Consider the following 21,311-nt stretch of genomic DNA (forward strand, 5'->3'; position numbering starts at 1 on the left):
ATTAGAACCCAGAACCTAACCATCTGAATAATTTATAATCTAGTTTAATGTGCTGGGCCACATTACATTTCAGTATAAGCTGATGTTTTAAGAATGTTTATAATGAATTGGGGGGACATAGGCTATATCAAAGGCTTTGAATCAAAATGTATAGAAAATATATCAATTGGAGAAATAGTTTTATCTTTAGAGGAGATTATTGGCATTAATGTTTTAGGAATATTCTCAAGCATTAGGAAGACTGGAAACCAATATGTCTTCTAGATTACTGATGTGATGTATACAGGTAGGAAAGTGTTCTCCACTACCTTATTTTTGAGCAATTATGCCTTAGTTCTTAGGCATTACAAGAATTTATGGATTTTTTCCCATAAAGTAATAAGATTAATACCTACATACATATGCATTCATAGATGCAGTCCTTCTTCCAGTGATTTACAGAGCAGTTGCTATTTATGCAAAGCACTGGTAGAGTTATGGGAGATAGATGTGACCCTGTGACTGTGTCAAGGAAATTGTAGTTAGGGACTTGGGACGTGGACTCAAATTAAGGTACAGAAAGTAAAAGTAGTAAAAACCAAAAGAAAAATTGAGATAAAATGTTCAGGAGTTAAAATGAGAGGTTATTAGTAGGTGCTAATTAGCATACAAAGAAGCATGATATTGACTTGATTAATGAGGCTGGGAAATATATTCTTCATTTATAAAATTACAGCTGCTGGGGAGCATCAAAGTTATAAATTAATCACTAGGTAGGCTAGCTAATGTTAACTTGGTTCTCTGCCACTAAAGAATTGCATTTTCTTTAATATCAACGTGTCTGGTTTTCTTATAATAGAATTTATTGAATGTAAGCAACCTTAACAATAATGGTTTATATTAGAATAGCCAGTATTGAAATGTAATTTAATATTAAAGTTTTCTTATAACCCTTTTGTTAATTACTTATTTAACTTGCCACTAAGTTTACCATGTTTTTACTATAAATTATTTTTTTACTTTAAGTAAATATCAGGATACCCATTACCTCAAACAGTACAGGTAGAATTTCCTTCTCAGACGCTGGTTAATTGTCTGTGTTGATTTTTGTAAATGTATATAGCAATAGTTTGTATCATAGCAGAGCTTCAGAAAACTGGGATATTTAAGGATTGTTCTTTTCCCCTTTGGTTATTTTCTTTCTTTTTTAAATATTTATTTATTTATTTATTTGGTTGCACCGGGTCTTAGTTGTGGCAGACGGACTCCTTAGTTGTGGCTCCATGGCTCCTTAGTTGCAGCTTGCCAGCTCCTTAGTTGTGGCATGCAAACTCTTAGCTGCAGCATGCATGCGGTATCTAGTTCCCTGACCAGGGATCAAACCCGGGCCCCCTGCATGGGGAGCGTGGAGTCTCATCCAACTGCGCCACCAGGGAAGTACCTGGTTATTTTCTTTGGAGATTATTTTAAGCATTAAAATAACTATTATTGCCAGAGTCCCTCCTTTTTTATTAAAAAAACAACTTTCAGCTATGCATAAAGAAAATTGTTTTTAAAAAACTAGAAATTAGGTATTATAGCTATTTTAAGAAAAGCATATTTTTCATTGGCTTCCAGTATTATCATGTTATGTGTTGAAGTTGCCAAATACTAAAGGTGCTTTAGGTCATACTTAGCTACTTTATGACTGAAGTGTAATTTTTTTAAAAACTTGGTTAAATCATTAAAATTAACAAATATATAAGTGAACATGAAACAAAATTCAATAGATAAAAATAGGGTAACACAAAAAAGTAAGCCTCCTTGCTTTGTCCTCTAGCCCTGCAGCTCTCCCCAATGGTAACTATTTTTTTCACCTTGTGCCTCCTGGAAATTACCTGTACATGTAGAAGCATGCATATGTTGTATACTTATTGTTGTTTACATAAGGTATAGCATTCTGTATACACAGTGTTGTGCTTCTTGCACTGAATGGTGTATTTTGGAAATCGTTATATATAAGTACAAAAATACCACAGTATTTAATTATGTGGATGCCCCTTAACTTCTGATGAACATTTATATTTTTACTTTGCTTTATATACAATACTGCCATGTATTGTTGAACAAACACTGCTTTTGTTTTATCCTGTTTAAGATATTGTGTTAGGAAGTTTTTACTTAAATGATGTAGGTGCACTTTTTACATTTTAAAAATTTAAATAGTAGTATGTGCTTATTGAAACATTTTTATAAGAAAAGTGGGCACTTTTCCTTTTCATAAATTGGATTTCTGTATTTCAGGTTTAAAAGGTGACATAGCTATAATGGCTTTAATGTTTCACTTTTGAGGGCTCAAGTGTAAAAGATCTGCCAGTATATAAAAATTCTCTGACTTCTTCAAATTTTATAATCAGAAAATGCTATTTTTAAAAAAGAAGAAAGTCAGTACCTTTCTAAAGGTACTTTGGTAGCTTTTTGGTTTTTAATTTCCTTTGAGTACCACCATTTCCTCAGTGTGGAGTTTTCATTTGCTTACCTTTATTAAAATGGAAAATGACAAGCTCAGATCATTGCAAAACACTCGACCATGATACCAAGCAACAGGAAAATTATTTCAAAGAATATCAAAGTTTTCTTTGATTTTTAAGGAGGTAGATCAACTTAATTCATCCTATTATATGATCTTTCTTTCTGACTTTAAGAAAATGTCCTTTGATTTCACACCTCACTTTTCAGATCAGATATTGCTCTTGTACCTATAAACTTTTGGTTCTTAAGTGATTTTCTTGGGCACCAAATATTTTGGGGGGTATAGCCTAATTAGTTTCAAAGTGCTAATGATATTTCATGTTAATCAGATAGAAGAAACACTGATATTAGTGGTTTGCAGTCTCCCTCTCTTCCCCTGTTCCCTGAGATTCACAGTAAATTCTAAGCTGATGTACCAGAGAGGCTCATAAAGTCTAGGTCCTCAGTCTGTAGTGTTCACCATCCCTCTGTTGCTCTTTCAGCTGCTTGGTGCTACTGAGTTCTGATCCCTGCTGTTTCTGCATAGGTTTTCAGGCACACTCAGAAATTGTCAAGTGAAATTACAGACTTCATAGCCCATGGTTATCCGCATTCTAAGGGTTCAGGGATCCTTTCCCAGATTCTCTTGCTTTTTCAGCCATTGTTTTTGTTTTTTACAGTAGATACTTAGATCCAGGTTTTATTGGTCCAGAGCACATTAGATACACAGGCAGTCTGACTGGCATTTAGAGTGTTTGGAATAGATGTGAAGCAGCACGATGTAGAGTTAATTGCATCTGGGTTTGAATTGTGGCCTGGCCACTTTCTTAGATGTGTGACATTAGGAAGCCACTCAGCCATTTTGAACATCAGTTTCCTCATCTGATAAATGGGAGTAACACTATAGATTTTATGAGCATTGACTAATAATATACATGGAGTACTTTGTTTACAGCTTGGCATATTAAAGGTGTTTATTAACTTCTGTCATTTTGTTTTTCATAATATTTTTGTTCATCTGTCAGTAGTGTGGGTATTAGTATTTATACTCCAGTCCTTTGGATTCCAGTTTTTATGTCTTCTTGCCTTTTAAGAATTTTATTTGTGATTCTCTTTAGATGGTATTGCTCAGCATATGTTTATTGAGTGTGTGCCAGGCCCTCTGCTAAGTATGTAGAGATAAAATAGACATGGTTTGTTCTGAGCAGTAAAGAGTTCATGGTCTACTCCCAGTAGACGAAGTAAATAATGTGTGTGTATGAGTAAGTAATGTTCTCTCCTCAACCTGTTAATGTTGGAGTGTGCCAAGGCCCAGGTCTGCCCCGTCTACACTTGGTTCCCTTAGTGTCCTCCTCCAGTGTTGTTGCTTGAGATACCATCTGTATGCTAAAAACTCAAATCTCCAGCCAAAACCCTCTACCTTGAACTCCAGATGTGTATATCCAACTATCTACCTAACATGTCCACTTTGATATCTAATAAGCATCTCAAACTTGCTATGTCAGACCAAACTTGAGGTCTTCTCCCACCCCCTGCCCACTTGCTCCTGTCTCAGTCTTCCCCTTCGTCTTCCCTCCTTTCAGTGGATCTGGCCCAAACCTTGACTGTAATGTGATTCTTCTTTTTCTCTCATAACCCACACCCGCTCCAACCACAAACCTGTTGGCCCAACATTCAAAATATATAATATATTCAAAAAATGACCATTTCATACATCCTCCACAGCTGTCACCCTGTTCCACACACCAGGATTGCTTGTATTATTGCTAGAGCCTTCTGATGGATTTTCTGGATTCCTCTCTTGATATTCTACAGTCTATGAAGACAGTAGCCTTAAAAAGGTAAGTCAGATCCTGTCATGCTCAAAAATTCTCCAGACCTTTTCCATCTCAGTAAAAGCTATATCCTTCTCAGTGGTCATTCAGAGCCCAAGATCATCTGATTCCTTGTCACTCTCAGACCTCATCTGCTGATTTCCGCTTTTCTCACTGAATTGAGGTCAACTGGCTTCCTTGTTATTCTCTAAACTAGCCAGTGTTCCTGTTACGTCATCCTGGAATGCCTTTTCTCCCCAGGTATTTTTATGATGCACTTCCTTGCCACTTCCAGGATTTTGCTTAAATGTCACCTCAATGTGGCCTTCCCTTACTACCCTATTTAAAATTACACTTTCCCCAGTATTCCCTACCCATGCCTCTTAATTATTTTTCTTTATAGCACTTACTATCCAACACACTATATATATTTTTAATATTTTAATATATATATATTTTAATATTTTTTTACCTATTTGTATTGTTTATTATCTGTCTTTTCCCACTGGAATGTAAGCTTCATGAGGGCAGGAATTTTGCTGTTTTGTGCAATGAAATGTGCTCAGTGCCTCGAGCAATGCCTGGTGCATGATAGAGCTCAAAATTTTTTGTTAAATGAATAAGTGGGTGAATTCTGGGAGCTCAGAGGAAGGCATCTAGTCTTGGTGGAAGGCTTCCTGGAGGAGATGACTCCTAAGCCAAGCCTTTAAGAATGAGTTATTCTTAATGGTGGGAGGGCGTGAGGGGCAAAGATAGGAGGGCTATCCAGATAGTGGGAGCTATGTATGTAAATACCTCCAGGCACAAAAAGACTTGGAGCGTGCTGGAACTACCTGTTTGTACTGAGAAAGTATAAACTTTGAGATTCAGAAGGTGGTGCTATGAAACACTGGGGAATCATGAGGGGAAGCAGGTGTGGATGTGCCTGTGATGCTTTTTTGGACAAGTTTGGAATGCTGATGGAACGTCATAAGAGTTCCCAAGGAGAAAGTGTAAGGAAAGAACAGCTAGTACAGAGCCCTGGTGAGCACCAACATTTAAGGGCTGGCCAAAGCAAGAAGAGTACGTTCAGGAGAGAGCTGCAGAAACACAACAGGGCAGAGTTAAACGTCCTGGGTGACCACCAAAGCCATAGGAAACAGGTCTGTTACAATGTTTCAATGTACACTGGCTTTGGCAGTAAGAAAATCATTGAAGAGAGCAATTGCTTTGGAGTTAACACTAGTTTTTTGCTTAGCTTAACTGTATAGTATCTTCTGGGAAGTGTTTTCCACAAACACAGAACAGGAAAGTGCTCTTTCTCGTAGTGTCCTCCGTCAGCTCCAGATGTCTGAAGCTGACACTGGCATGAACCCCACCCCACAGCCCTGCTCCAGTCCATGAAATTGTACCTAGTAAGTGAAAATCTGTATGCATGTTTACCTTTTAGGGGTGCACCATGTAGCATTTGAATGATTTAATCCATTCAAATAATTTCATTCACTAAGCACTTGTTAAGTACTTGAAGTTAGGTCCTGAGGATTCATAAATAATTTTTAAAAACTTTCATAGTCTAGAGGAAGAAACGAAGAGTTAAGATATAGTGTGACAGACAAGTAGACAAGAGATACATACAAAGATCTGGGGAACAGCAGACCCCTTGCTAACATCTCCAAGGATGTAGAGGTTATTGCAATTGTCAGCATTTATCTCAGGAACACGTACAATTTTCCCCCAGCTTCCCTTTAGGGCTGAGGGAACATCTCAGTGGATGTCCAATGGTGGTCTCAATGCTGGTTTGCACAGGGGTTCCAGGAAAAAATCATACCTTAGGAGTCATTTCCAGTGCTAGAACCAGGGGTGTCAGCTATGTAAGCAGAGGCTGATGGAAGTCTGGGCCTAAAGCCAGCTCTAGAGTTGAGCAGGGTATAGTAGGACTGCCTTGGGCTGTGGGTTAGGAAAGTCCACTTATAACTGGGGCTACTTCTAGGTACCTCAGGATAGGTAAAAATGGGTTTTGTGTATGTTCTGGAGCTACTAAGGAAATTTTGGTAGGAGGAGTCCTTGCATTTATTCATCCAAATATTTTAGTGCCTAGTACCTTCCAGGTACTGTGTACCTACTAATCATTAAGAATATAATAGTGAAGAAGGCTAGATCCTTATTAATGGACTTACTTTCTATGGTAAGTCATGAAACACATGCAGAATAATTTAAAAGTTGTGAATCGTATTAGATTGAATCATGTAAAATTGCTAATATTCAACCATCTTTGACCTATAAAAGCAGCAAATTTGTATCAATGCTGTGAAAGAAACAAGGGACTGAGTTGGGGAAAATAGGATGATAATCGGGGATAGGAAGGTCGGAAAAAGTCTCTGTGAGGAACTGGCTTATAAGTTGCCACCTGAAAAAAGAGAAGCCTAGCTTTTTAAATTTAAATCAAGATGGCAAATGCAAATGCCCAGAAGGATCAAATGAGCACACTGGGCCTGGTGGGGGAATCTTCCCGCCGGGTCTAAAGAGGGCGGCAGCTCCTCAAAGCAGTGCTATTTTGATTTTCCAAGATAAGCCAGCAAACAGCTTTTTTAAAAAAGCATCCAAAGAATAATGCTTTAAATATTTAAGTAGAAATGTAATTTTATGTGAAATCTCTCAAATTTTACACGTCAGCTATTTAAAAAATTTTAGATAATGTTTTGCAAGCCAAACAATATATCTGCTCTCTTGGAAGTGGCCCACTAGACACCAGTTTACAAGATTTGCTTTAAAGCATTCCAGGTAGAGAGAACAGCATATGCAAAGACCTTGAGGCAAGAAAGGGCTTACTGGTTCAAGGAACTGGAAGGAGGGCAGTATGTCCAGAGCTAAGTGAGCCCAGGGGAGAGTTGTTTGTGAGATGAAGTTGGAAAGGAGCCAAATCTCAAGGAGCTCACACAAGCATAGTGGCAGAAGTGGAGGGACAGACATAAAAATTTAGTGTGTACCAGATAAGCGTGCACCTTGGGACCTCACCTGTGCCTGGAGGAAGGGACACACTTTCCTAATCTGTACAACGATGTCATAAATGCTGCAGGTGTCCTTGGAGGTAGGTGCACTATCCCATTTTAGAGTTCAGTAACCTGCCCAAAGGCCACCAGAGTGGCAGAGTCTGCATTTGGGTTTGGGTTTCTTTGAATTGAAATCTTCCCCCCACCCTTTTTTAGAAACTACAAAACGCCAACTTTGCGATTGAGACATGTTTACATGACGGTGCCCTTCAGAGGATTTTCTTGTCTGCATAACTTAAAGTGAATGTATTCATTAGTTTAGAGGCCAAAGAAGAATGCTCTAAATGTTATGTTGAATACAGAGTAACAGTGACCTGGAGATCAAACCCCATCAAATTGGGGACCAGACTTATTCCACTGTTTGGTGTGGGCTAGTAACGCCAACCTGTGAAGAGTTTAGTGCTCTCATTTTCAAGAAAAGGTGGGTATAGCTTAAAGATTTGAAGTTGAAATATACAATTTATACCTGTGGGGGTGAGAAAGCATCCTTTTCTTTTTACTGAGTGTTAAAGCCCTCGAAATCAAATGAAGGGTCTGTGCTCAAGGGATCTTAGAAATCTAGAAAAAAATGCAATTTGAGAAGTGAAGATGGATATGTATAGAAATAGGCTGTTTGAGCTAGTTAATAGATGTTAAATAAAATATTTCAGAAATTTGGTGAGCAGGACTTCAGTGATAAGAACTGAACTTGGTCTAGAAAAAATTCAAGAGGTTGAGGATCAGATTGCCTGGAGAGTTTCAGCCTGTGACAGAGCCAGGGAGGAAGGTGGCCACAGCTTGAGGCCTGAGAAATAAGTCACAGTGCAGCCTTGAGACAGGCTCACAGTTTAAGTGAAACACCTGAGGAAATGCCTGTGGAGGAGATTGCTAAACTAGTTTACAGAACTAAACGTGATGGAGTATTTCATTAAAATTCACCAGTCATTTTTTTTGTCACATTACAATATTGAAGACAGAGAGAAAGTAGCATAATTAACAACTTTCTCCAGATGCTCTGTGTGGGTTATTTGATTTACCTTGTAGATAAAAATGGTTCTGCTTTGACTTTCCTAAGAATTCTTTTAAACTATTAGATTTTTGCCTGTGGAATTAAAAGGAAAATTGTACATTTAAGAGGAAATCACTATGATTATATTTTGCTTCAAGGTTAGTAGATTGTAATTACTGAATAAAGTAGGAGTTGGCAAACTTTTTCTCTAAAGGTAGGTCCAGATATTAAATATTTTAAGCTTTGCATGCCAAATAGTTTCTGTCACAAGTACACAGCCCTGCTGTTTTGGCACAAGAGCAGCCATGGGCGTATGTAAGTGAAGGAGCCTGGCCGCCTGCCTTCCAGTAAAACTTCATTCATGGACACTGAAATCCGACTTTCATACAATTTTATTTTATTTTTTATTTTTTCATACAGTTTTATATGTCATAAAATTATCTTCTTTTAATTTTTAAATCATGGTCTTTACAAAAACAGATGGGGAGCTGGATTTGGTCCATGAGCCATAGTTTGCTGACCTCTGAATTAAAGGATTTTAAAAACAGTTACGTTCTTCCAAGGGCCAGCAGTGTGGCTTTCTCAGCTGTCTAGATTGTTTATTTCATGGTACAGGGGTCTTATTTTGTAGTAATGAAGAGATTTCCCTACACATTTGAGAAACTTCTAGCAGTGGTTCTCAAACTAGCATATATCATTATCACGTGCAGACTTTGTTAAAATGCAGATTGCAGGGCTCCTCCTGAAGTTTCTGATTCAGTAAGTCTACATGGTGCCTAGGAACTTGGATTTTTAACAGGTGAGGCTAATGCTGCTATTCTGGGACCACACTTTGAGAATCACTTATTTAGAGATGAGGGTGTCAGACACGGTGGGAATAATACAGTTGCTTCTTTTACTCAGTGTCCTTGGAGTAGCTATTGACTTCTCTACCTAGACGATTTGAGACCTTCAAAATTCTAATGGTTCAAAGACCAAAGATAATTGGAACAAAATTTATAACTTCCCTGTCTATTGTAGTATTTTTCCTCCATCAATTTCTGAAAGTTTTAAACATTTACAAACTAGAGATTGTTTTACAACAGTGTCTAGGAGAAATATAAAGAAATCTGTTATTATATATAGTATATATTCTTATGTAGTATTATACATGTAAATATATATATAAGTACTCATGCATCCGTTTTAAAATAGTACATTGCTGGTAACTTAGGCATTCTGTATTCCTTCTCTATCATGTCTCCCTCTTCTTTGATTTTAACTGTTTGTATCCACAATATAATGTCTCCTTTTGCATGCCTGTGAACTTTACCTACTTTACATACATGCGCACACACACATCCATTTTGATGAATATAGCTGTGGTTCATTCATTTTCGCTGCTGTGAGGGTGTCTGTTTTATGAATGCACTATAATTTATCCACTCCCCTGATAATGGACACTTGGATTGTTTCTAGTATTTTTTATTTTACAAACAATATAGCCTGAAATCTTCTTGAACATATTTCCTAGTAGTGTGAGCAACAGTATCTCTACCCAGAGAGGGGAATTGTTCAGTTACAGGGGCATTTCAACTTTTCTGTGTAACCAGCAACTTGTTTTCCAAAGGAAGGTTATACCCACACTGACTTCAACACACTTGAATATCACTAACTTTTTTAACTTTCTGCCAATTTGATAGGTTTAAAATGTGCTTTTAGTTTGCATTGTCTTGATTACTAATATAGTTCAGAATTTTTCTTAAATTTATGGGCCTTTCATGTCTCCTCTTTGAAGTGACTTCTTTTTTCCTGTTTTCTTTAAAAGTTTCTCCACGTTGTTTTGATAGAAATGTATTAATAGATTAATTTGGAAAAAAATTATATCTGTACAATATTTAAGTATTCCTAGTCATGAATATGTAATATCTCTCCATTTAGTTATGTCTTCCTTAATACTTCTCAGTAAAGTTTAAATTTTTCCATTTAGATCATCTATTTCTTTTGTTAGATTTATTATTAAGCATCTTATTTTTACTATCTTTTTAGTACTTAATTTTAAAACTATTGGTGGCTGGTATATAAAAATGAAGTTGATTTTTGTTTGCTGACCTTATATTCAAGAACCTTGCTCAATTCTTATTTTTTCTCATAATTTGTGAAGCCTTTTGGGCTTTCTACATAAATAGTCATCTACACTTAATACAGTTCTTTGTCTTCTCAATCCATATAACTTCTTTTCCTTATCTTACTGAGTTGATTTGACTAAAGCTTTCAGTACAATGTTGAACATAAGTGCACCTCATTTCTGATTGAACAAGAATGCTTCTAACGTGTGCCATGACATAAGTTTGCTGTTTTGACAGATGACCTTTATCGGGTTAATGAAACTTCCTTTTATATATATACACCTGTTTTTCTAAGAGTTTTTTTAAAAATCAAAAGGGTGTTTAAAATGTATCAAATGCAAATTCTGTGTATATTGTGATAATATGTGTATGCTTTTTTGTCTGTTAACATATTGAATTAATAGATATTTCTAATATTAAACCAAGTTTCGTTCCTGGGATAACTTGATATGATGTATGTCCTAACCTGTGGTTTGGCACTCCACGAACACTGAGTCACCTGTATTGTGAATATCCTGCCCCTCTGATTTGTATGTATCTTCCACTCACCGCCCCTCCAACAAGGGTTGCTGTTTTCTAGAGGTATTTTAATTTCATGGCGCCACCTGGTGGCAAACTTTCAACATTTCTGATGATGTCTCTTTGCTACCTTTCTTTTAGGCAACTGCATGTAGTTTCCTCTGTTATCACTGTAACCCCTCATTTAACTTTATTTTCTCTCTTATACCTTAATATTTATTCACTTTACTCCCCCATCCTCCTTTCTCTTGCTCCTCCAAATATTTTTCAGTATACTCATGCCAATCATTCTCTTTTCCGTCCTTTTTCTTCTCTCTCCCCTTTTGTTCCTTTATGGGTACTGCAGATCTACCTCAATTATGGTTAAGAATGATGAGAATAGTGCTGGTTACTAGGGTAAAAGATACGGCAATACATTTTAAAATGACAATTGGTACAATAAAGTGCCAGCTCTGCTAACCTTCAAAGGCCTTGAAAATACTTAAAATTCTTTTTAAAGTGTTCTTAAATTCAAGTACTACTTAATCACCTTCTAATTAATTCTGCCCATTTAACATCAAAGTTCACTATTAAGGAAAAATTATAAAACTGCTTTGTTTCAGTGTTCCTTTATCAAAATGTGAGGGTTCTGCTGTATTTTGCTGCAAGACTCAGTTTTTCATTATGCATTAAACTGCTTGGAAACCAAACTGATCATCTATAACATGGTTTCCATAGGAAACAGCCCACCACAGATGCCCTTTTGATGTGTAACACATTTATAAGATAGAGATTACCATTTCCAATTGCTTAACTCTCAAGCATAGAAAATACTGTAAACAATATTCTCCCCAGTCAGAAAACTAACACATGTATAAGCTTCATTGGTTTAGCAATTTCTTTTTGGAGTTAATTGTGACTTTTGTCTTTGGTGTCTCTAAGGGCTATGTCTGAGAATGGCAGGTGAGTCAGCTGAAGAAGACAGAACAGAGAAAGTAGGGCTGAAATTGATCTCTTTAGCCGCTGCAGTGCTAACATGGCTGCAGGGGAGGTGGTTTTGATTGTGTGTTTGTCTTACTCACCCTAGTCTTAGTAGGCAGGTACAGTATATTGAGCCATTGCTTATTCATAGATAGCAAGTGTTGATTTTAAAGTAGGCACCAGGAAGTATTTTGGTACCTAAGTCTGGTTGGTGCCTGAAAGATATTTTAATCAAGAGAGAACCTCAAAATATAAAATCTGATCTTCAGCATTACTCTAATACTTAAAAAGATTTTGATGGCTTTGAGATCTGGTAGTCTTATGAAAATGACTAGTTTGTGCAGAGCTGCTGCAACTATTAGAATTCTAGCATCTTTTCAAAAGGGAGATTTAAAGTTATTCTTATTTCCACATTGTAATAGTAGAGATTCAAAAGTGATTGAAAAAGAAAAGTTAGAGGTTAAAGATTAGGAAGGAGATTACTTTGGCAATTTGGTTACATAGAAGGCTCTACATAATGCAAGGTGACAAGGGTGCTTCTGGCTTCTGTACTACAGTATTTGGCTTCCTTCTGTGTTCTAAACGCTTTCTAACCTTTTGATGTCTTTTTTAAAAGGTGGGGACCCAAACTGTATGCATTGTTCCAGATGCGTTCTTGCCAAAGCAGTATAAAGCAAATGTAACAGTTAGGAAGAAGGCTCCCTCCCTCACTGGGTAAGTACAGCTGGCAGCCTTGACCAGGGCTAGCCCACCTTCCCATTAGACCTGCCATACCCTCTCCACTGCAAAAATGCTGGCGGGACCCCGTAAAACCTGAATCTGTTAATCCACAGCCCAGAGCCTTTCATCTAGTGAAATGCCAGTCAAAAGAGCTGACCCAGAGCCAGCCCTACCATTACAGCACCTAATCCCACCCCCTCCAGATTTTTTTTCAGTTGTTTGCATCTCTTTGGCTCTTTGCCAATCAAGAACACTGAGGTCAGATACAGTTTATTAAAATGAAATTTTACCTATAATCTTGGTGAGCTGATTAGACACGCTACTTTAGACTGTTTGCTTACCTTTGTGAAAGAACCCCCTTGATGTAGAGTATTATAGTGCAAGCTCACACACATGACACTTGTGTGCTGCTAGAAGGTTTTTTTTTTCTTATTTAAAAAAATGTTCAGATCTACTTAAAAATGAAGTGCCATACCTATATATTAAGTAGAAAAAATCCAGAATTGGTTCGTAAGCCAGGTTAGTATTATGCATTGATCTCAATTTGGAAATATTTAAAAATCGTTGATCAACGTGATTATCATGATAAGAGGTTGTTTCAAAGTTCTTTAATTGATTTTTTGACCCATCCCATTTCTAAATAAAACTACAGCCATGTGGTTTATCTTGTAGATCTTGAATGGTACATTTGAGTTCCCCCAACTTGCTGATTAAACCTCCCACAATTCTATAAACCAATCTCTAGCTATATGGGAATATATTTTAGATAACACTTTAAAATGTGGAATAACTCTGTTATAACAATATTATTTTTTAGGTTCTTTTCATGTGACGTAGAAAAATGGTGATATATGTTCACTTAGGCTGGGGAACTTTTAGAAATGATTTGCTTCTTTGGCCTTGACTTTATTTCTGTATTTCTTTATTTTCTAATCCCAAACTTCCAATACTTCCCTGCCCACCCCCCCTCGCCCTTGGCAACCACAAGTCTGTTCTCTATGTCTGTGAGTCTGTTTCTGTTTTGTAGATAGGTTCATTCGTATCATATTTTAGATTCCACATATAAATGATGTCATATGGTATTTGTCTTTCTCTGTCTGACTTGACTTCACTTAGTATGATAATCTCTAGGTCCATCCATGTTGCTGCAAATGGCATTATTGCATTCTTTTTAATGACCTTGACTTTTGGATTGCTGTGAAACGAGTTTAAGGTCATGCAAGAATCTCTGACATTCCATGACATCACCAAAATATTTTCATTGTTTCAAAATCCACTTGAAGTCCTTGTGACACATCCATCATTGTTTGCTTTCACTGGTTTTGAAAGGGGTGTTTGTGACTCCATAGAATCCAGTTAATCTTATTCTTGATATTTGAGCTAAAATCCTTGGTTAAAACATGTTCTTAATGATGCATAGATTGCCACAAACAATACTGTTCTTAGCTATTCATCTTTAAATCATTTCTTCCAGTGCAGGCATTTATGTAACTCTTTCTATTTTGTTTGCTGATTGGTAAGATCCTTCCAACTGAAATTTGCCTGATGTTTTGCAATTTTTCCTCATTGATTTTCACCCTTTAGTGTTTTTGCTTTTTAGAGCAAATCTTTTGAGTGAGTTTGACTCTGTTGTTGCCATCAGAAGTAGGAAAAGAAAGTTTCTGCATGACTTACCAGAAAAGTCAAGATCAAATGACAGAGGTTTTGAATTGTCCAAAGATGAATTTATTAAAGGATCAAGGGAGTTGGCAATCGCTGCATCCTCCAGCTTGAAAAGTCACATAGTTGACAGCCTCAGAAGAACAGCTGGGCCCCCCCTCCTTAGTTGATTGTAGTGTTATTGACCCAAGAAAAAAGACAGGAACTTTTGACAGTTTTCCAGTCCTACTCCCACTGTCCTGAGGGTTTCTCCATCAGAATGCTCACCCTCTTGCTTGTGATTGGGCAGGCCCGTGGGATTATGGTGGCGAGGAATTACAAGGATAGCCATGGACGAACTGCAGCTGGCTGGTTTCTTCAGGGATAGAATACCCTACAGCCTCGGGTGTCAGGCTGTATCCAAATCATGAATCAACCCCAAAGGCCTCTGGTTGTCTGGTGCATCCAGACCCACAGGCTTCTTGCTCTCAACCTTCAGGCCTTGTCATTTCTCTGAGGTACTAGGCTGATTTTAGCTTAGGAGGCTGAGTTAGACCTGATCTGATGACCTTCTTTCCTACACCCTGGGGTCGGGGGGTTGAGGGGGAAGTAGCCTGAGGTGAGTAAGACAGAGCTGGTGTAAATAAGGTGACCAATCCCTTGGGGACACCTGCCTCACAGGCTGCTTACTTCTCTTGTGATTCACGTCACAAAGGCTTATAAGACTGTGACATGAAGGGGAGTATGTTTATACCATGATCTCATATCCACATCATGATTCTGGATCTGAACATTGCAATATCTACCATGTTAGATTCCTTCTGAGACCAAAAATAGTTTTAGCAAGGCTGAGGTCAGAGTGTAGAGCCTGTGGAACCACCTTTGTTTTGGTGCAATTTGTACGTCATCGTGTTTCCTTGGTGACATTCCATCCCCCTTCATAATTCAGTAGTAAACTCTTGTCTTGGCTACATGTTACTGGAAAGGTGATCAGGGTCGTGCCCTTTTCAACCCTATCATGGTAATATTTAAAAGTTCAGTTTTCTTCTTTCTTGCCTAACTTTCCTGTTCACTTTCTGTGTCTTCACGCAGGTCCCTGGCATCTGACGCACATGGCGAGCTTTAGGATAAGGTCGTACTAAGACATGCCTGATGTTCTGAATGTCTGTATCCCCCAAAGTCCATAATCTCAGCTGAAACCCGATGGATGAATGTTCCCTCAATCAGGGCTCTTGTTGGTGGTTCTTTCCACACCTCGGTCGACTGTTGGTTTTCCCTTTCTTGCTATTCTGTCTCTCTCCTCACCTCTCTCGATTGCCTTTCCTAGGGACAGACCTTAGAGAGACGGGCCAGGACGTGGGAACTCGGCACTGCACCTGGCAGTCCTCAGCCAGCATCCTCTGCATCCTGTCTTCAAGGTACCATCCCCGCAACAGATGCCTGAAGGCCCAGGCTTCTGAGAACCCACTTGTTTTCTGCATGACTAGCTTGTAAAGAGGGATATGCGGAGAGAATTTCCAAGAACTTTCCACTTAAAAAAAATGTATGTGACTTATTTTGGGCTTCGAACTGAGAGCAAAATCAGTGGTATGCAGCTCTGTTTCCTGGAACACATCTGTGGCATCTGGAGAAATTGTTGCAATACTCCCTTTCCTGTCTGGGCTGTTTGTATAACTGTATATATAAATGTAGCAATAAATATATTCTAACATCAGCCTGGGGCATTTAGTTTCCGCTTGATTCTGCACACCGATGGTAGGCAGTGAATATCACATTCTCGAGGAATTGCCCTACTGACCAGCGGGCTTGCCTGCCCCTTCTCAGTTTCTCATCTTCTCTGATTTCACAAAGTGTTAGCTTGGAATTGGCCAGTGTTTGGAGAAAGAAGGTTGAGGGGTGCGGTGGCAGAGCTGGGACATGAAGCCACATTATTAATTCACTAGGTTGCACTATTCCTGACGCTCCGAGGTGGCTTGAATGTCTGAGGACTGAAGCTTAGAGGATTGGGTGACAATTTGCAACAGGAGTCAGCTATTTTATAGTCACTCTTAAATCCTTCAGGAATGTATTGTGCTTGGATTATATGACAGGTACTCACCTGCCAGTCACAAAGTTACCCCTTAAAGATTTTCGGAAAAACCACACAAAATATGCCAACATGATATTGAATTTTCCATCTGTCCCTGATGTCTTTCAAGGGCACTAAGTAAGTCTGGTTGTTTTAGAAACAGTGCCCTTCTAAAGTGGACACATAAGCAAATAAACTTTTTAAATGCTGTTTGTCTACTATCAAGAAATATTTGTTCCCAAACTGCTCTCATAATTTATTTGAAATCTTTGCTTATCAGGCATTTTTATAACTTAAAAGATAACCACACAACTTCTTGTGATTCTTATCAAATTGCTGTTTGCCAGGCCTCTCCTCGATTATAAGCGGCAGGTGGTGTAGAACCATTCAGCCCTAAGGCCTGGGGATGCAGTGGAGCCAGAAGCTGGTGTCCTGTGGCCAAGGTTCACAGGCAGCACCGGAAAGACTGCGTGTTATGTATTACTACAGACTGGAAGTGCTTGAGGAAATCATCTGGTTGGGGTCCTTGAACCACTGGTCAGGTAACTGTCTGAACAATCATGCCAGGTGTGTTCTTTCACCTTTTAGCAGATCCATCAGAGAACCTGAGGCTCAAGGTCAACAGGTAAAGAAGGCACAGCGTGGGCTGCTGCCGCCACAGCAAATTCCCATGTGCTACCACCGTACAGACCTCTTCCACACACAGACTGGTCTGGCCCGGACTGGTAATACAGGGGGAAACTATTAAAAAAGAGACAGGACATGGGCTTCCCTGGTGGCGCAGTGGTTGAGAGTCCGCCTGCCGATGCAGGGGACGCGGGTTCGTGCCCCGGTCCGGGAAGATCCCACATGCCATGGAGCGGCTGGGCCCGTGAGCCATGGCTGCTGAGCCTGTGCGTCCGGAGCCTGTGCTCCGCAACGGGAGAGGCCACAACAGTGAGAAGACCGCGTCCCACACACACACACAAAAAGGACAGATTATCAGTTGCTTCTGGTTATAGTGCGATTATATAAACATAATTATAGATAATGCCGTATAACCAGCAGTTCATAAGCTTGTTCATGGAGCTGTGGAGGGTTGAGGGTTTTCAGCCAGTGGGTGTCAAGCCTGGGCATGGGTCGTGACTGAGACCCTGGATAGGTCACTTCAATGCCCTGGGCCTTTGACGCGTCTGCCGGAAAATGAGGTGTTTGGACTAAATGATTTCTAAGATCCTTTCTGTTCTTTGAGTCTCCTCCTTTGGAAAGGGAAGGGAGTTAGCCTACTTTCAATGCTAAAGAGGAAGGTCATGGGATGGCATAGATGGGCAGCTGAGAGGCAGAGGGGAGTTATGAAGATCGCTTATTTTCAGGTAACAAGAAATGCATGAAGATAACGACAAGTTAAAGCACCATTTTCGTCGCACCCCTTCTGAGGAAACATGTTTAGCTATCACTTCCCATGGGAGAGGAAACTGGCTGGATTTCATCCTGGGCTCTCTTTTGCGCTGGGCAGAAAGGCTGCTGTCTACACTGCGTGCTGGGACGGACAGGTGGGGACTTGAAGCCTCAGAACCAGAAGCCACTTTTCTTCAGGAGCTGCTCACACCCACCAGGCCCTTGTGAACTGCTGGACTTCAGTCCTGGTCAAGCGAAGCTGACAGGGGTGTAGCCACCCAAAGGGAGAAAAGCTGATCTCTTCCAGTCATGAATAATCCACATCCACTCTTAGGAGCGCATTGGTGGGCAGACACTACTCTTTAGCACAACACTCCCGTCCTCTTGGCCCCCTCGGCCCCCTCCTTCCTTTCCAGGCAGGTGGGACGGATTGCTTGAGCAGTGAGTTTGGAGAGGAGCCGTGTACCCAGTCCTGTTCTCTGTCCACAGGAAGCACATATGACTGTCAGCTCCTCCATGCCCTAGTTCTGCTGAGGCAGGCCCGGGCTCCCACAGGAGAGGGGTGGCTGTCTCATTTGGGATTCGATATTAGGGAGTCCAGTTGCCTTAGGCATAAGCCTAGGTTCCCAGCATTAGCTTCATCAATGATAAAGGTGATCTTGTGGGCTTCACCTGCTCATTCTTTTGCTTTAATTCTGAATTGATTTCACCCAGTGCTTTTTACTTTAAACTTTATGAGCGTGATTATCGTCCGGAGGCTTTGTGAAACCACAGATGCTGGCCCCACCCCCAGAGTGTCTGATTCTCAGGTCAGGGGTGGCGCCCAAAGACGTGCACCTCTCCCAAGTACACAGGTGAGGCTGCTGGACTGGGGACCACACTTACAGACCTAGGGGGCGCCAGAATGGGAGAAGGAGTTCTGTTTACTGGTCCTGTTAAACCCTAGAACTGAATGTTCTCAAGGCTATCTGGGTCAGCCGGGCGCCCTTCACTCAACTGGGGCCAGCAAACACTCTTGGGTCTGTATGAGTAATTCTCGCAAATCAGTGTCGTCTTCTAGCCCACAGCCTTGGGCAGGAACAAATGGTTATGGATTATACTCATTTCTGTTCTAAGTAAAACACAAGATGATTCAATGCCAGCCATAAATCAGCCCTGAAATGCGGATTTAAAAACAGAATCCAAGATGTGTGTGTGGTTCTCCTTTGATAAAACCTTGCAGAGTGCCATGCACAAATCAGCATTTAACTGGGACTTCTTGTTAATGCTGAAGCTACTGCATTGAAAAAACTTTTCATTGAAATATAAAGTAAAAACATTTGCAGTTTAGTGGACAGTGTGAAGAATCTTCACAAAGTGAATGCATTAGTGGAATCAGCACAAGACCAGAAAGAGAACATTTCTTCCCTCCAGAGGCCCTTGTGCTTCTCTGTTACTAGATGCTCCTCCAAGGGTAAGTGCTGTCTTGAATTCTAACAGGAGAGCTAGGTTTTACTACTATGTTCTTTATATAAACGCAGTCATTCTGCTCATACTCTTCAGTGAATGGTTTCTTTTACTCAACAGACTCATGGATTCTTAAAAATCACATGCGTCCAGTGTGCCTTGTTGCTTACCTCTCGGCACTTCACTCTGGCCCCTCCGGCCACTGTTATGGGGCTGTGCCCTGCTCACCACCGTGCATTCCTGGCCCGCCCTCACCTGTCACAGCTGGGCTTCTCACCCCCAGGTCTTCCCGCAAGCTCTTGTCCCCGTTTCCATTAGTCAGAATGGACGGGGCTCAAGCCTGGTCCTCTACAACGCCCAGGCCTCTGAGGCTCGTCCCTTGCTCTGTGTGCATCTGGGGCCACGTTGCTCCCCGCGGCTCTGCAGGCACCTGGTTTTCCCTGCACCGTGCAGAACACATGGTTTCTTAGGCACTGTCGCAGGCGGGTAGAGACTGGGGACCCCCATGTGGGCTTCCCACCACCTGCCCCGGTGTGACACGTGTCTCTTCTGTTCGTATTTCACTGGTCAGAAATAGTCACATGGCCCCTCTTAGCTCCAGGGGGCCTGGGAGAAGTAGGGGAGCCCAGGGAATATTTGGTGAGCGTCACTATCTCTGCTACGCTGTTCGGTTGGACTTTTCCAGGCCAGAGTCTGTCCTCCTTTGCCCTCGAGCACTCACCACGCTCCCTCTCCTCTGCATTATCCTACAATATTTATATTCTCTACACCACTGGTTCTCAACCAGGGCGATTTGCCTCTCAGGGGACATTTGATAATGCTTGGAGACTTTTTTGTTAGGATCTGCGGATGTGTATGAGATACTGGCATCTAGCAGGGAGGGACCAGGGATGCTGGTAAACATCCTACAGTGTGGTCCCTCAAAGAATCACCCAGCCCCAGGAGTGCCAGACCCCCCCTGCTGAGAGCCCCACTGTCCCTGCTGCTGCTTCCCTTGTGCACGGATCTTGCGTTACTCCCAGCAGATCACGACGGCGTGGGAAGACAGCCAGGCTGGACTGTGGCCTGTGGCCTGTCCCTTCGAGGGGGCCACTAAAAGAAATGAAGTAGGTGACCAGGGTATGGAGTGGTGGTGGAGAAAGAAGGGGACAGGAACAGTTTACCCAACCTCCTCCTCAAGGACAGCAGGTCTGGGTGGAGCCCCTCACCTGCAGACCCTCACTGCACACAGGGCAACACTGACCTCAGGGGCCCCTGAGAGGAGCCGGGGCCCTGGAACGTGAACACACAGACCTCTTGCACCCTGAACCTCTCGCATCTCTTTGGCACCACCTTTTTCCGGTGTGGTGGCTGGACCAAGGAGCCCATGTTAGCAAGTGTGAGTCATTACTCTTCCTGTCCTCACAGGGGACTGGCCTCTGTGGCCTGAAGTGAGACTCATTCTAATTCCAACTCTGCCATCTTCTGCTGTGTGAGTTTGGGTAACTCATTTAACCTCTCTGGGCTTTACTTTCTATAAACAATAGTACTTTTTTTTTGGCTGTGTTGGGTCTTTGTTGCTGCATGTGGGCTCTCTCTAGTTGTGGTGAGTGGGGGCTACTCTTCGTTGCGGTGCACGGGCTTCTCATTGTCGTGGCTTCTCATTGTCGTGGCTTCTCTCTTGTTGCAGAGCATGGGCTCTAGGCGTGCAGGCTTCAGTAGTTGCAGCACGTGGGCTCTGTAGTTGTGGCTCACGGGCCCTAGAGCATGTGGACTTCAGTAGTTGTGGCATGCAGGGTCAGTAGCTGTGGCTTGTGGGCTCTAGAGCGCAGGCTTAGTAGTTGTGGCACACGGGCTTAGTTGCTCCATGGCATGTGGGATCTTCGCGGACCAGGGCTCGAACCCATGTCCCCTGCATTGGCAGGCAGATTCGTAACCACTGCACCACCAGGGAAGTCCCAGAAAGTACTTTTTATAAAAGAATAAATTGATTTTTACAACACATTTTTTTCTCCACAAATAAGGTCTGTTGGTCGTCAGAACCCATTTTTGGTTCCCTTTGGCTTAATTTAATGCAGCAGTGCTAGTCCTATCACCCTGGGGAGCCTGTTCACTTGGCCCAAAAGGTGACCTGAAGGTAGAAATGAAGAATTTGGGATGAGTGTCGAGGAGCATTTGTGCGTGACAATGGGGAAC

General features: G+C 41.0%; 1 protein-coding gene across 1 annotated transcript in view; it reads left to right on the plus strand.

The window, feature by feature from the left end:
* The window catches only part of RDX (radixin), a 101,416-nt gene extending 85,457 nt beyond the window's left edge, over positions 1-15,959 (plus strand). Inside the window, exons 15-16 of the mRNA XM_027082369.1 lie at positions 12,504-12,601; positions 15,573-15,959. Coding sequence (XP_026938170.1) covers positions 12,504-12,570 — 67 coding nt within the window. The 3' untranslated portion in view covers positions 12,571-12,601; positions 15,573-15,959. The remainder of the gene's footprint in view (positions 1-12,503; positions 12,602-15,572) is intronic.
* The last annotated feature ends 5,352 nt before the right edge of the window (positions 15,960-21,311 follow it).

This window comes from Aethalodelphis obliquidens, unplaced genomic scaffold (genome assembly GCF_003676395.1).
Source record: "Aethalodelphis obliquidens isolate GAN/ISIS:26980383/991018 unplaced genomic scaffold, ASM367639v1 scaffold46, whole genome shotgun sequence".
NCBI lineage: Eukaryota > Metazoa > Chordata > Mammalia > Artiodactyla > Delphinidae > Aethalodelphis > Aethalodelphis obliquidens.